This window comes from Acyrthosiphon pisum, chromosome A2 (genome assembly GCF_005508785.2).
Source record: "Acyrthosiphon pisum isolate AL4f chromosome A2, pea_aphid_22Mar2018_4r6ur, whole genome shotgun sequence".
NCBI classification, from domain to species: Eukaryota; Metazoa; Arthropoda; class Insecta; order Hemiptera; family Aphididae; genus Acyrthosiphon; species Acyrthosiphon pisum.
In genome coordinates, this window is record NC_042495.1 from 115,533,688 (window position 1) to 115,551,219 (window position 17,532).

General features: G+C 27.1%; 2 protein-coding genes across 3 annotated transcripts in view; one reads left to right on the top strand and one right to left on the bottom strand.

Annotated features, from left to right (window-relative positions):
• Positions 1 to 14,851, bottom strand: part of LOC100575346 (serine/threonine-protein kinase S6KL) — a 61,070-nt gene extending 46,219 nt beyond the window's left edge. Inside the window, exons 1-8 of one of the 2 annotated variants that reach the window (XM_016805552.2) lie at positions 14,552 to 14,851; positions 13,595 to 13,718; positions 13,206 to 13,310; positions 12,795 to 12,918; positions 12,545 to 12,652; positions 10,413 to 10,571; positions 10,263 to 10,354; positions 6,045 to 6,192 (exon numbers count right to left, since the gene is read on the bottom strand). In XM_016805552.2, coding sequence (XP_016661041.1) covers positions 6,169 to 6,192; positions 10,263 to 10,354; positions 10,413 to 10,571; positions 12,545 to 12,652; positions 12,795 to 12,918; positions 13,206 to 13,310; positions 13,595 to 13,718; positions 14,552 to 14,589 — 774 coding nt within the window. In that variant the 5' untranslated portion in view covers positions 14,590 to 14,851 and the 3' untranslated portion in view covers positions 6,045 to 6,168. Of the gene's footprint in view, positions 1 to 6,044; positions 6,193 to 10,262; positions 10,355 to 10,412; positions 10,572 to 12,544; positions 12,653 to 12,794; positions 12,919 to 13,205; positions 13,311 to 13,594; positions 13,719 to 14,551 lie in introns of those variants that run through there. The other variant, XM_016805551.2, reaches the window with a different exon arrangement.
• Positions 4,635 to 8,103, top strand: LOC100169357 (neurofilament heavy polypeptide). Its single transcript, XM_001948919.4, has 2 exons — positions 4,635 to 4,926; positions 6,585 to 8,103. Exon 2 carries the CDS (start codon positions 6,586 to 6,588, stop codon positions 7,879 to 7,881), a length of 1,296 nt encoding a protein of 431 aa, XP_001948954.1. The 5' UTR covers positions 4,635 to 4,926; position 6,585; the 3' UTR covers positions 7,882 to 8,103.
• Positions 14,852 to 17,532: the final 2,681 nt, after the last annotated feature.

Below are 17,532 nucleotides of genomic sequence, written 5' to 3' on the forward strand. Positions count from 1 at the left end.
TAGTGAACCTGCGGGCTGAATACGCAAAAGATAATGTGCGTTCACTTTTAATAAAGGGTTAACGAAATAATGGGTACCATTTAGCCGAGATATAAAACACAGATTGGATGCGGACCGTTGAAAAAAAAAATACACACACACAATAGGGAATACCGAAAACAAAAACCGTCTGATGGGTCCGGAAGATAACAAGATTTAATGGGCGGCAATAAATTGGCTGGGTTTTTGTCTGGACTGCTATAGGTGGAAAACTTGTATTTCTCAACCTAGTGTCCCAAATTTATTCAGTGAATAATAATTATTACGCAACACTATTTAAACGTAGAACATTGATTTAAGAATCGTTTCCCTTGTTCTACTGAAATGCAGATTTTGAATTCAACACCGTAATTTGTCTTTTCATACAGGCAGACTATAACGGTTAAAATGCAAGTTCATAACCGTTAGTTTACAAACACACCAACAAGTTATAAAATAATGATATGTACCCCTTTAATACTGGCACACAGCAATATTATGAGACGATTTTATAATTTTTTATAGTACAATATTTTTCATAGAATAGTTATATATAATGTGTTTACTGTTTATCCTTAATACCGAATTTTATTTCTTTACAATAATTCAGTTAATAGTTTATCAATTTATCATTAAATTCTAATTGCTAATTAGAGAATTGTTTTATCAAATGTAGTAATAATGATTTAAAAATATTTTGTCATATTGCCTAAAATATGTTGTTAGTACCTATTTGTTACATAGAATTATAAAATAATGTTTCAATGACGCATTCCATTTTTAACACGATATTTATCATAATATTATACAACTAATCTATAAGTATTTAATGTTCAGCTTCAGAGCTTATTAAAGTAAAGAATTATAATGCGTTTTTCTATTATAACCAATTTTAAACGTATGTGTTATTAAATGAATAAATAAGAAAATAGATAACATAAAAAATATAAAATATAAAACCGGTTTGGAATAAATGAAAAACCAAATGAACAGGCTCATACCATTATTTGTTTATTATATTAATTGGTTTTTATATAGTATACACTATTATAAAATATTAGACTTGTTGATTTAACTAGGCTGAATTTAAGACTAATATTAGTAACATTAATAAATACAACTAAAGCGCTGGAATTTTTTTAGATGAAATTATTAGAGCCTTCAGATGTTGGTATGCTCTTAATAAATATAAATATTTCTAATATCCATCGATGATTTTATCTTATTATAGAGAAAGATCTTTGTGTTCGCACATGTAATAATACCCATAACCTAACCTATCAAATATATTATATTATGTGTAACAAATTGCCGGTTATATTGCGTTCCGAAAAATATATCGATTATAGTTAGAAGTTATATTCATTTACATAGCGTACCGCGTACGTATAACGTATTAGGTTTTGGACCAACAACGAAGAATGGACAAACCATAAATTATCTACACCGAAAGACCGAAAATCAATATTTGAAAAGTACCGAACTCGGGTTAGGGGAATAGGCCAGTGTTACAGAAGAATTTGTGAAAATTAAAATCCCAAAATGGCTAAGCTATAGGGTTTTTGTTGTCTGTGTGTATAATATGTTTTAATTTGTTTGAGCATTCACGCTGCAGAATATTTCGTGTATTTTAATGGTACCTTTTGTTTCTGACCTTTTTAATTTAATTGACCACTAACAACATGCAACTTAACTCTCCAGGGAAATTCAGATATTGCTACATAAAACTATCTGATACAACGTGCTGCGCCCATTTATAATAAACAAACGAATATCAATTGAACATATTTTATAACATTTTTATCGATAAAAGACGCACATCTTCATATCAAAAACTAATAAATCGATTATAGTAAGAAATTTACAATTTATGTTGATATTTGTATCTAATTAAAACTTGATAACAAAATAAAAGTATTGAAATAAGTAGGCACATATTATAATATATTGATATAAAGTTAATATTAATGTAAAATATTATACAAAAATATGAAATTATATTTCGGCACAATCGACGTTTTTTCTATAATGATCTTACATTTAGAAAAAAAAATGAATCCTCTTTATTCAAAATAATAATATCGTAAAAATCGGGCTGTGTTATTAAAGAAAAAAACTGAACGAGTTCATAAGTACTTACATAGTATATAGATACAGAGGGCAGCATAGAACTTTTCAAGATGATTTCGTCTATATACACGCTCACGAGAAGTATACTTTTATTCAAGTACTCTATTATTATTGTAAAGTGTATTATATCCATTTTATAACAACTTTATATCAATATTGTTCAATTGAAGTATCCGCGTCCGTTGAATGTGTCAAACACTAGCTGCTTGTTATCAACGTAAAATCGTGTAATGTAGTCTTCTGTTGAAGATTTTATTTGAATCTAAAGGTTTTTTTCTTTTCAGATATTATAATGAATAATAATATATTACTATTATGGAACTTTGTTATATTACAATATTGATATTACAACTTCTCAAGTTCTTACTGAATACAAAATAATAAGGTAACGGTAAAAATAAACGTATGCATGTAAACGTGTAACTCGATACCAATGTGAAATTATCTTATATAGTACACATATAGCATTACAATATTCATATACGTGGCATTTGTCGACAAATAGGTATATATTTAACACTGATTGCAATAACACCTCGAAATCTAATAAAATATTCAGATATAATATATCCACTGTCTTGGTTAATAATTAACGAATATAATATTGTATTATACGATACCATATTATACGAATTAATTAGTTAAGAAACCACTTAAAATAACATTGTTACACAAATTTTTGAACTTGCTTTATTATTTTTTTAACATATTATAGTTTAATACTAAGTACTTTATTTACTAAATACGTGCACTGTACTTATTTGAGGTCTACAGTAAAATGTTGAATTATGAATTGAAGGATTTAATTTAATTTAATATTACAATCTGTAAACGAATTATTTTAATTAATTAATACAGTTATATATTATATTCCGCGTGTTCTGACATCTAAGATGAAATATTTTATCAAATGAAAAATAACTATCGCGGAAAGTCGAAAGTCGTGTAATATTTCAAAATTGCATGGGGCATAAGCAGTAATATTTCATACGCCAATTGTAAAAAAAAAACATTAATAGGTAGTTGGTCAACACAGCCCTGAACTTTTACTTGAAAGATTATTACAAAATACTAAGTATATGTTTCGGATATATTGGCGTCTATTGGTTTATAAAGTTGTTATCTTGGTTACAAAGGCGTAGCTAATTCATGTTCATAATATTACAACACAAATATACGAGTGCTAAGCGATTATATAGGTAAACCAAACGCACACACAAACACGCATTTAGTAAATACATACATTGACAAGTTAAATTCGTGTTCAAACAATGATCTCGCGAAGTCGTGAGTAAAAATTAAAATAATATAATATATATTATTTATATGCGAACTGTTCATAAATATTTTATTCTAGTGTTGAAAATATAATCCAAGGTATATATCATTTTTCAGAATGAATAGATTAATTCTTCATTAAAAATAGATAATTTAATATTGTAATTATACCAATGACATTGATTATAAATACAGAATACTAGTGTTTATAATCAATGATGATGATTATGACATTTTTGTTAACACTCAAATCAATTAAGACAAAAACTCATTAAAAATGCATTACTTAGTGATAATTGATAGCTGATATTATTTAACTAAATGATAATTGTATAGATTATATAGCTTCAAAATACTTGACTCATCTGTGCTGGACCAGATTGTTTTATGATCTTCAATTAATTATTACAAATCTATCATTACATCTGTTTTAATATTACGTTTATCGCAATGCCATACACTAATTTTAAGTATGTAAGTTAATCTAAACCAAGTCACGTAACTAGAGAGCCCTTTGGCCAAGATGCAAACAAATATGTATGGGCCCCTGTTTTTTGAGCATCATAAAATCAATAAATACATAAAAAAGACAGACTGACTTCATACCATGAGTATTATTTACTCCTTAGATAGTACTATTAATGTATGTATTGAATTTTAAAGAACCGATAAATATTTTCCTCATTAAAACAATCGACAAATTTATTTCACATGTCACTCTAGGTTGAGTAATTTCCCCAATATTTATATAAACAATTCCAAGTCAGAACGTACTAAGCTTTTACATTTTCATGATAAGAAATTAAATACAAAATAATATTAAATTAATGGGAAAACGAAAAACAAAAAAAACATTTGTTGATCCGGCGGGCCTCAGTGCTGTGCACCGCCTACACCTATGATTTTTAAGGTAATAGCCATACGCGAATATGTAGAGGCTAACGTACACATACTTTTTTGAAATAACGATAAATTCTATACACATCGAACGCGTTTGGTAAGAATAAAGTTTAATTTGAAAGATGTTTTTGTATATACAATCTCGATTAAACATAATAATATTTATAATATTATCTTAAAATGAACGCAAAACTAATTCTAATTTCATCATCAGAAACTAAGTTACGCGCACGGATAGACATTATTATTATTATTATTATTATTATTATTACTGTTAAAGCCGCCACGAAACTATTGGTTTCCAATTTTTCCGTTCGGACAGGCGACCGAGTGGTGGCAGCAGTGTGCGAGCGAGGCTGCTGGGGGTGCGTGTGTTGCGCCGAGGTACTACTTATAAAGAGGTAGCCCGTTGTATGCGCACGTTACACAAGTATCACGCGCAAACCTGGACACAACTTTTTCCGCCGACAGAACATTACGATCAGTGAGTGGTGAAACACGGCGGTATAGAATAAATACAATTTCGTTCCGTATACAGTAGTATATTCCGGTGTCGTGTTTTTATTTTTAAACCAACGTCTTACACACAAACTTAGCCAGGTAAAAAAAAATTTTTTTCATATTAAATATTTGTTTTTCTCTGTCCGATTTATCGAATAGATGGAAAATAAAATACGTTTTTCGATTCAAACCAGAGACTCAAGTCAAAATTTCTATACAATAACGACTAACTTTATTTTATATAATATTGTAGGTACCTACCTACTAAATAAATGTAAATGTAAAACGAACTCATAGTTTTATAAACATCGTAGAATTTTTCATATCTTTATTTTTATGATTAATATTTTTGTTTTGCGTTCATTTTACGACCAAGTTAGTAATAAAAAATCCACTTTTATTTTGATGAAAACATTTTACATATTAAAAATATATTATATTATACTTTGTTTTGATATACATTACTGAAATACAGTAGATTTAATCTTCCATAAAAATACTAACTGAATTTAATAATGTATATACATAAGTATAAATATAGCCAAAATAAAACAAATTATGGAAGAATGTCCAAAAAAAAAAAAAATAAACTAAAAACTCTTACATTGAAACACAATTTATATTTTTCACAAAAATAAATAAATAAAAATGTAAGAGCTCTTAATAATAATAATAATAATAGTAAAAAGTGAAGCTTAATAACTAAATGCACAAGTATATACGTAACAAATGAAAATCAATAAATATAATTCAATATTGAATATACTGAATTGTACTGAAATTCATTATTTAGAACATATTCTGACATGTTTATAGATTTCAACTAAACAACGTTACATGTTTTAAATTTGTATTAAGTACTTGCAAAGAAAATATTCAATAATGGATTTAATAAGTCATAAAATAAGATATAAGTACATCTTATACTAAAAGTTAATTTAACTAGTTTTTATAAAGTTTTTTTATTTTAATAAGCACTAAACGTTATATTATATAATAGATATTTAGTACATTTTCATACATAGGTAATTATAAAAAAACATTTTTTAAATAAAATAATTTATCAACTCTTATATAATTAGTATAATTATATGTTATAATTGTATTTTAATACTTGAAATATTTTATCAATGAAACAAAAAAAAATCTATAATTAAAACCAAAATACAATTAAATTTAAATCAAGTAATACATTAATACACTAATTGAAATAAATAAAATGGCCTCAACCTAATTTTAAAACAATATTATTAATTGTGTTCAAATATAACTATACAATTGTTTCTTATAACCTAAATAATCCATTGATTTTTTTCAATGCCAATTTTTGAAATCTCGGAATCACAACAAATGATAATACTGCAGCTATAAAGATAATATAGGTACACATAATTGAAGAACTACTAATCAAACGAGGTCGTTAAATAAATAATTTTCATGTTAGGTCATCGAGATTTTTTAAACTAATATGCTCTATATTATAATATTATAAATTGAATAAAAATGTGTAATAATTATGATGCATTTACATAGAATGAGAGGTTTCCTGATGTTAGCTAAATATAAACGACCCACCTGTATTGTTTTAAATTATAAGTGATCTTTTATATAATAATACCTAGGTAGTTTATTAATTTATATCACAAAAACAAATTTTTGAATTTATTTAAGTTAATTTAATATTTTTTTTTTTATAAAATTAACTAAAACATTTTGAAAAAATGTATAAGTTTAACATTGTAATTGATTTATTGCAGAATGAAAACTATAATCTTGGGACTATGCCTGTTCGGAGCTCTCTTCTGGAGTACCCAATCCATGCCTGTTGGTGAAGTAGCACCAGCAGTACCAGCAGTACCATCTGAAGCCGTACCTCAAAAGCAAGTAGAAGCTAAACCAGAAACTAATGCAGCTTCACCGGTGAGCGATGCTAAGCCCGAAAGCGATTCGAAACCTGTAGATGCGGAAGTTAAGCCTACTGTCAGCGAAGTAAAGGCTGAAAGCGAACAAAAACCTTCAGGTGAACCAAAACCCGAAAGCGATGCAAAGCCTGTTGTGGCCAGCGAGTCAAAACCAGAAAGCGACCCTAAACCCGCAGCTGTTGTAGAATCCAAACCAGAAAATGATGCGGTTGCACCGGAAACAAATAATGATGCTAAACCAGAAAACGCTGCAGCACCAGTCAGTGAAAATAAACCAGCAACTGACGCCAAGGCCGAAACTGAATTGATCGCTCAAGCTAAGCCAGAATCCAAACCTGCCAGTGACTTAAAGGCTGAACCAGAAGCCGCTAAGCCTAACAGCGAGGTACCTGTAGCTCTACCGCTCAACCCAACTGAAACAAAAGCAACCCAACAATCCGTCGAGACCAACCAAGTTGAACAAGCAGCGCCTGCAGCTGCACAAGCAGATCCAGCTGCTGCTCCCGCTGCTGATCCCGCTCCTGCTCCCGCTGCCGCTCCAGTTGCTGCCGAAGAAGCCAAACTCTCCGAATCTGCTCCATCAACTGAAAACAAAGCTGCCGAAGAACCATCCAAGCCAGCTGAGCAACAATCAGCCAAACCAGTGGAAGATGCTGTACCGGCAGCCAGTGAAATATCTGAGACCAAGGTATCACCCGCCGTACCCGCAGTACCTGAAGTACCTGCATCTCCATCAGCACCTGCAGTGGCCGATCCAGTATCTGCACCTGAAGCTGAAAAGAACGCTGAACCCGCAAAAGCAGCAAATTCCGCAGAACCAGCTGTTCAATCAGAAGCTAAACCTGCCGAAGATATCCAAAAATCAGGTGCTGTGGTATCTGCAGAAAACCCAAAGCCAGTTGAAGAACAGAAACCTGCCGAAGTAGCAAAACCAGCCGAACAATCAAAATCTGAAGCCCCAGCTGAAGCACCGAAACCGACCGAACAAAGTGCAGCGGAAGAACCAAAAAAGCCCGAATCTGCCAATGACGAAAAGAAAGAACAACACTCCGTGAACAAACGGGACGCAACCAAAGAAAAGAAGCCCACTGACTCAATTATGAAGAAACAAAAACAAAAGAAAGCAAACTAGGTAATCAAAAATGACAAGACTGAATAGCAATATAAACGAACCAACCACCAAAAGGACCAGAATAACGTCCAGAACAAATAAATAAAAATATTTGTCATACAAATTTAATATTAAAAAAATCATGTACGTCTATAGTGCCATTCCAAAAAAAAAATCATGAACCTGTGAAGTTCATTTCTAATTAGACTTAATTAAAAAAAATTTTTATATATATATATAAATCATAACAATTTTTCACAATGGAAACAATTTGTAGTGAAATTAATTGCTATTTATTCAGTCATTCTTCTGTGTGATATCAATTTATAAATAATTTATTTATAGGCAACTTATTTATAATAATTTAAATGAACAAAAACATGAATACTATGTTAGTTTTAAGTTTCTATTTAGATATTAGGTTGTTAAATTATAGTATTTAACTATTTACACATTATGTACCTAATTTATTATACAATGACAGATTGTCATATATCAACAATAGAATATTATACGCGATTTCTTAAAATTGTGTTTTTTTATTTTAGTGTTTTATAAATCCTTTATTGATCTTTGATTTTTACAAAACTATAACCAATACTAATTGGTATATAAATATATTGGTATATAAATTACTCACTCAATTACCTCTATATTATCATAGAAAAACATTAAACCACAATCGTATAATCATATTATGTATTAAGTGTATGTATATAAGCAGATAAACATACCTATAATAACAAAACATCCACAAGTATATTATCAAGTATATTACGTGAATACATATTATTATATAAATAACACCCACCAGATTATAATTACTTAGAAAACAATTTAAGAAGGCGTTTTGAATAGGCAATTTAGGTGCACCCGGGTCGTCAATTATAACAATAGTCTATGTTCCAATGACCAAGAGTAAAAAATAATACAACAAAATACGACAAATAAATAATGAAAATGTGACCAATATTAATTTCACAGGTCACGAGATGTACATGGATAACACAAATAACCTACCTTGGTTAATAAATTGGTTTTTATTGTTTTAATCCGTTGGGGGTAGATACAATGAAAACAATAATAATATGCTAAACCATTCAAACAATCCGAACGGTAATATGTTAAATTAAAAATAATTGTCCTTTGCTTGGATGTGTGTAAAAATAAAAACAAAACAAACGGAACTCGTGATCGTGCACTGAACATTTATCAACTTTGTGACTTTATAATTTAGTTGATACCTATGGATTTCAATAATACTAGTGTAACAAAAGAAATAATCTATACGACTTAATCGATATTCAAAAATTTGGCTGTGGACTATATGACGTTAAAACATCGATCACTGCGCTGTCAACTTTTTGCATTCGTAAAAATTATAAACAAATAATAACATACTCACTAACACAATTATACAATATATACTAATACATAGATAGGTAGGTATAGTATACACTATTTATAATAAATGTTACCGTTATAATATGAACATATGCATTTTTCAAATACTATAGAAAAGGCATAATATTATGATCATATTATTAATAATAATAATAATTAGTATTTTTTATACTTAACCCCAGATAACTGTATTATAACATAATTCCCAGCGGTCGATATTATGAGCGTACCTACATTGAAACACATTTCAAGCATGAGCATGAAAAATATGTATTATGTATATACATACGGAGCACGCGAATGCCTGATGTAACGTAATTATGTTAAACTAACCTAAGTGTGTTAAATCAGTGAGTAAGGCGTTTTAATGAACATTTTATTATAGCTGTAAAATAACATGGGATAACAGCCGTCTACGGCGGAGGTCAAACGGACCGGTTTTGAAATTGGACTCAAGTTCAGAACTGGTTATTCACCTCTCTTGGCTGTCGCCATCGCGTTTTTTTTTAAAGGAATTTTGTGCGTGCACCGCCCGCGGGTTGCCGACTGCCATGAGATCACAGCAGGATCAGCATTATGGTCATTTTTTTTTCTTATCGCCTATTGCTGAAGCAATTCGTAAGACGTACGATAATAAATTTCAATATTTGATTATAGTTCAAAGAGATTTTATCAACCAGATAAAATAATGAATGAGATCGTAAGCTTTACTTGGCGTTGGCTCAAGTAGTCAATGTACAATACCAATTAAAATTAAAGAAATGTCTATAGAATGCCTATTTAAATAGCAATTACAATTATACAAGTTTAAAAAACTAGTTCACCCATTCATATAAAAATAATATTAATACCTATAAATAATATAGGTAATAATATAGAAAACGTTTTTATAAAAATAGTATTTATTAAAAATCATAAAAAAAAACCATTAAATTGAATAAATTAAGTACAATAATTTATTATATTAAAAAAATTTAAAATTTTCAAAATAATTTTACCTGATTTGTAAGCATTTGAAATAAGAGAACTCCAGCGGACCACCAATCTACAGCGTGACTATAATATGGTTCAGACTCTAAGACTTCTGGAGCTATAAAATAAATCTATATATTATGTACATTATTTTTAAAATATTTAAAATAACTAACCCATATACTGAGTAGTTCCACAAATAGTAGATGTATGACAGCCTTGTGGAAGCCATTTAGAAAGACCAAAATCAATCAACTGAAGATGCCCATTATCGTCTAATAATATATTTTCTGGTTTTATATCTCTGTATATAACTCCGGCATTATGTAGAAAATCTGTAATAAAATATGTTTAGTACAAAATATACTGAAGTGTAACAAAAATAATATAACCAATTTAACATAATTTTTATCATAGTAAGAAAATTGAAATTATTTGATATTTTATCAGTACCTACTCATCTTTTTTTTTCGTTCATGCTTAAAAAAATTAACTCTTAAGTCGATAATTAATAATATTAAGCGTACAATTATAACTTACAGGTTCATTAAAAAAAGGAAACTGTTTTGTCTTTTATACCAAGCGTGCAAACTAGCATTTTTAATTTTATGACATTATTCCAATTTTGTATATTAAGTTTAAAGTATACTTAAATACCATGTTTTCAAATAAAAAATTGTATATAGAATTTAAGAAGAGTATTCTCTTACATTTCTTGTTTCAAACCAAAATCACATTTTTATCCCCTATGAATTGTAATGCAAATTACTTCTTTTTTTTTATATATATATTTATATAATATCTAATTCAAAATTTAAGTAAGCAATTTTGAGTTATTTAGCTTTCAGTATTAAGGAATAAAGATATGTAGATAAGGGAGCTATGATGATTTGAAAATCATAGCAAGTATTACTATATCAACATTGAATAATTTTTAAGATCATTTGAGTATAATTATATTACATAAAATATTTTATATTTTTATAAAACCGATTTTAAGAACTAAACATTAAGACTTTAGATCCAATACTAAGTGCTTAGATTTCAATTACTCAGCAACTACTCTTTTAAATTTTGATATAGATACATCATTTCATCAATATTTTTGTAAAAAAATCATCTTTTTAACCATTTATTTGATGATTTCAGTTTTAAAAAAAGAAGTTAGTATTGCCACAGGACACTCAATAAACGGCATAAAAAATTGTAAAGTACACTTAAAAATTCCAAAAATCACAATTAGAATACATTTATTACTTAAAGAAAAAATGGGAGTGAGCAAGTTTAGTGAATAATAAACCTTGTATTTAACTATAAAATATTAAAATGGTAACGATTATCTTTTGATTAAACACTTTTAATTATGTTATGGAGAGTATGTATGAGAAGAGTTATACATTTTTGAATTATCATCAATAATTATGTATACATATAAGAATAATTTAATAAAATAAATAAAAAACTAAGTTTTTAACGCCAATTAAAATAAAACAGTTTGTTGCAAGTATTAGTATTTAGTACCAAATTTACTTTTTCAAAAAAAAAATCAGTAACTTTTGGGTACTCTTAAATACTAATTATATAGAATTATATTACCATATTGTATAACAAAAAGTATAACATTTTAGTGGTATAATACATAATATATGTTAGAATAATATTGAATATCAAAGTATCTAATCCATGTTATTCTTAGTTCTAAGTTTTTAATTCTTAAATTCTTTGTTATTCTTAAAATCTCACACAAAACATATATTGTATGAATCTAGTTTTATTATATTTATTCATACAATATATTTATTTATTAATTATTAAACAAAAAGAAACAGATAGTAATACAAAAGTTTTATTTAACTTAGGAGCCTGGAGAGTCAGTATGCAGCATTTGCCACTCTGGCTTTTTAAAATTAAGTGTTGGAACATAAATTAGGTATAAATATTAAAGTTTCTCCCTGCTACCTGCCTCACATTTAAATAGTTACGTTTATTTTTCTATTAAGTGTAACATATATTTACAATATCCCAAATAAAGAAACATACAAGTTCGCATTTTGTTACTTTAAAAATTATAAACAATTTATCAGTAGGGTCAGCATGTATAGTGGTATGGCAAAATAAGTATTTGTTATCTGAAGCTCCATAATATGTTTGTTTAAAAAAAGTCAAAATATAATGCTATTATACTCTAAAAAATCTATAAAACATTGTCATTCTTTCAATATATTTTGTATGCACAAATATTCGTGGAATATTTATCATGATATGTTTTAATAATGTGAATGTAAAATAATGTATAATGTCAAAATACCTATTATAATAACTAATTCAGCAAAATATACACGACATAATTCTTCAGGTAGTGGTCCATATTTTTGTAATAGTTTCAATAATTCACCGCCTCCAACATACTCACTAACTAAAAATTATAAAAATCAATATTAATGTTTTGTCATAATAAACACAAAAACAGTATAAAATTCAGCAAGTATCAAATTCCAAAAACTAAAACAATTTAAATTACAATTTCAACATAATAATATCATAAATAATTAACTTACCAATGAACAATTGATTCCTATTTTGCCAAAAAAATGGGCAATTCACAATAAATGGATGATGACCACATAATGATTGAATTTGTACTTCATTCTTAACTTGTTGTACTCCATTTTCACATACAACCTATAAATTGTAAATACATTAAAATTATACTGCAGAAATGGAATAACTTTTAATTTTTTTCAAATAGTCCAAAGTACATTAAGAGCCATTCTTAAAATGTCTGATTAAAGTTAACCGACACTTAACCGACCTAATTCTGCTGGTAATAAAATCTGTTATCAGTCAGTTAGCGTTAACCGACACTTTACCGGACATAGTAAAAATGGCCCTAATTGTATTAACAATTTCTTTGAGTTACAGTAAATTAAAATTTTACACAAATTAGAATTAAATTTTAATTTAGTTACCGATGATTTTTCCAATATTTTCATAGCATATAAATCACCACTGGAATTTAATTTCTCAACTTTGTAGACTTTGCCAAAAACACCATTACAAATTAGTTCCAAGCTCTGAAAATGTACATAATGTTAACTAAATTTAACTATGGACACCCAAGAAATATAATATAGAACCAATATATTGTTAAAATCTAAATTTAGTTATATTTTATATTATAATATTGGCTAATTCTAGTGATTAAACAATGATGCTAGTTAATTAAGTTGAAAGTCGGTTATTAAAATTGATTGAAGTTATTTAAAAACTATTGAATTAGTTTAAATAATATTATCTAAAATTTCTAACAGAAATTAGAATTCAAATGAAATATCTAATTTCTTTGTTAGATAGGTACCTTAAATGAATATTCATTTATTTGGGATTTAATTTTAAAATCTGGTAAAAAAACTTGTTCTATCTGAGGAATAGGCCATACTGTTTTACTAGCTTTCAATCGATCAATAGTTGAGTCTTTCCACCTGCAAAATCAAAATATATAATATTAAGTCATAATTCAAATTAAATATTTGCATTTTGTGATTTAGTAATTTACTCTAAATAATATTAACATTTATACATTTTTTTTTTTTGTTTGTTTGTTTAATACAAAGATGATTTTCAGTTCAACAATCAATCCAATAGCATAATAATCTATTAAAAATAATATCTAAAAAAAAATATCTTGCAATTTTAATATTTTTTAATATTCATACATTTGTATGGAATGTTAGAAAAATTAAAAGATTACAATACAAGGATGCATGTGGTATATATTTTGTGGCAAAATAATAAGGAAATGGATACTAGCTATTTTAATGCCATTCTGAGTTAAAATAATTTATGTTATTATTTAAGTCTAATGTCAAGTACACAACACAGAAAAATAGTAAATCAATGTTCAACTTTATTATCAAACTAATTTTACCAAACGATTAAAATATAAAAACTTGGCATAACATATAATATGTATAATTATATTTTATTTTAAATTTATATATTAAAATCAAAATATGTTTATATTAAAAAATAAACATTTACCTATGCATATATTAGGTTTATATTACATATTTGATAGGTCATATTTGTTATTTTTTTTAAACAGTTTTTATAAAGGCATGTTTTAAGCATTTTTAGGACAAACATCAATATCCAGTTGTCTATCCTGATGATTTTACTATACATAATAATAAAATATAGGTACCAGATATAAATTTATACAAATATAATTGTTAAAACAAATAAAAATATTCTCTTACAATTATTACTTTGAAAAATACACTTTTCACAATTTTAAATAAAAAACTAAACTTACTTCTTTTTTGATTCTCTTGACCAAGGTCTACAATCCATTTTGATAATTCATGTTAAAAGTAAAACATTATATAAATAAAATTATAAGACTATACAAGTGAAAATATTAAAAGCAAACCATCAATGTCGTAAATAATTATAATAAAGAACAAATAGTCAATAGTTTAAAGATATGAGTATATGACTAGAATTGGAAATTAATTAATTAAACAACAAGTAATACAAAACTATTCAACAAGTGTAGGAATTAAATTGAAATAAAATATAATAACACATTGTATATATTAGTATATTACAAGAATAGATAATAATATGTAAAGGAACCTAATATTATATTACAGAATTATGAATATCGTTATATAATATATAATACACATTTTTTAATACTATGATTAGAATTTAGTTAACAATTTACAACCTTAGATAGCTGGTAGATTATGTAGATACCAAATGGTAGATCACGCACGTTGCCTTGATAACGATAATAACGATAATAACATCAACATAATATTATCACAAAACCATTCATATTCACACTAAATATTAAATAAGGGAATAGCCAATAGGTACATTCGCGATTATTGATAAACGTTGTTCGTAGATTCTTTCAAGGTCTATTGCACGATATTATTCTATTAAACATTACTATTATACAGTTATGATTATTTTCAAACCTTGGGTTTCTTTCTTAGTTCTCTCATTAGAAGATAATGAAAAATTAAAGATGGGTGATAAAAATAGTATTTGCCTTAAAGATGGTGGTTTCTTTATTATATTACTAAATACTGTAAATAGCCAATATCCAATACTCGAATACTCGATGCACATAGTCTCTAGACTCTCTAGATTCTAGAGGCAGGTAACCCATATAATAATTATTATTTTATATAGTAAAATACTCGGGGATGAAAAGATTAATATTAAAGGCTTGGTATATAAATATTTATTTCTTGAGTTAAATAATGAGTTGCTATAATTTTATTTTATATCTAAGCTTTATAAATTTAATCTACCTATGAGGTTTTATTTGTGTATCTTAGACTAATATGTTTATTTTATATTTCTTTCTTTATCATGTACATTTTCTCATAGACATATAATAGAATAATATATAATTCTATTCTATGTCTATGCATTTTCTTGATAAAATGTCTTAACTATATTTGTATATTTAGCTTTATACGTACTTTGAACTTATAATTTATAACTTGTAATTTCTATAATTATAATAATTGTATCATATATTATATATTACTCTCTTTCTCCAACACAAGCTTTGCTTAAAGGAGAAAGATAATCGGAAATGTTACTAAATAATAATGTATGTATTTTTGCTTTAAGCAACAAAACGTTCTATCAATACCTCGATATAAAGCTATTCTGTGGAATCAATCTCTAATTTCTCCACATCTGATATTACTCGTTTGTCGTCCAATACCAAAAACTATTTTTCAGTGCCAAAACTAAACATTTCTTGTGAGCTATGGTGTTAGTATCATAGAGTAACATTTTTTTTTTATATAATAATATAATACACTATGGTTAGAACATCATACTATCAGTACAAGAGGGCTGTACATACTATCTAAAATGGTAAATTGTACAGAAGTTTTTAATATTTAATAGATTACAGACTACAGTAATTTGTAAGTTATTTTCAACCACATTTTATAGTAATGTTTGAAAAATTCATGAAATTTAAAAAATGAAATATTTTGTGAAATATTTCAGTATTTTAATAAATTTTGTTTTATTTTTAATTATTTTTTTATATTTACATATAATTGTCATAATCACCTTCATAATTGTATGGTACATATATGTATACCCAACCTTTGGTGTAATACATTTAAAATGGTATTCAAAATTTTTAAATATTTTAATGTTTAATTGATACAAGTAGGTATACAATATTATACATGTATCATTTTACTAACTAACTATTTAATATTCATACTTTTCTAATAATAATTAATAAATAATTACCGATGACAATAATATTATTATTATTATTGTTTTTCATTCATAAAATTATTAGATTCTGAGTGGAGCGATGAAGGCAATGTGTGATTATTTTGTGTTTGTGTATGGTTGTATACTTGAATAGTGTGTGTACCAAGTGTCTGTATACACGGTAAATTGTTGAAATGAAATAATGATTCAATTCTCAACAAACACAATATACTCGTTTAATAGTGTCCATAATAATAATTAATACTTATAATATAATATAATATAAATAATCAATATATATGAAAACATTAAAAACTATATAGATCTTTGATCTTCACGTTCACGGTCAGTTACTGCTATAGAAGTAATTTCAATTTTGATTAAATGGGTCACATAGCAATTTACAACTGCTATAATAGTAATTTACAAAACCATAAATTACTGCTCATGCAGTAATATTTTCAATAATATTAAATGAACCTAGACAGGTGACTGACTGTTGAATGTTAATGTTGAATCATACAATCTAATTCTGTTATGTTGAATCATGTTTGGGCCCAGATCAATATAAAAATGTATTTTTGAATAATTTTTGTTGATATTTTATTAATTTGAGTGATCTTTCTGAGGGTAAATAAATAATATAAAAACTGTAGTGTCCGTGAACGTGCTCCAATAGGGACCTAATTGTTGTAATTTGGTCACAAAATGAGCAGATAAAGCAGGGTTCACAATTAATGTAACCACACGGTCAAAAGTTGAATATATTCAACTATGCGGTATCGTTTGGTAGCTATGGTAACCATGATTATTTTACACGGCACGGCGTAGTGTGAACCCCCCCCCCTCCCCTTTAGTCAAACAGTCTGTGGTTTGGTACGGTGATACTACACAAGCGAAATTTGGGGAAGGGCGCTAGTTTAGCTTACCTTCTCCCCCACCACTAACAATCACCATCATGATATAACGAAAATAAAATATTATTACTTAAATATATTTATTATACGTTTATAATTGTATATACACCTA

Coding starts and splice junctions, on each gene's coding strand:
- LOC100169357 (XM_001948919.4), top strand. CDS start 6,586: ATGAAAACTATAATCTTGGGACTATGCCTGTTCGGAGCTCTCTTCTGG.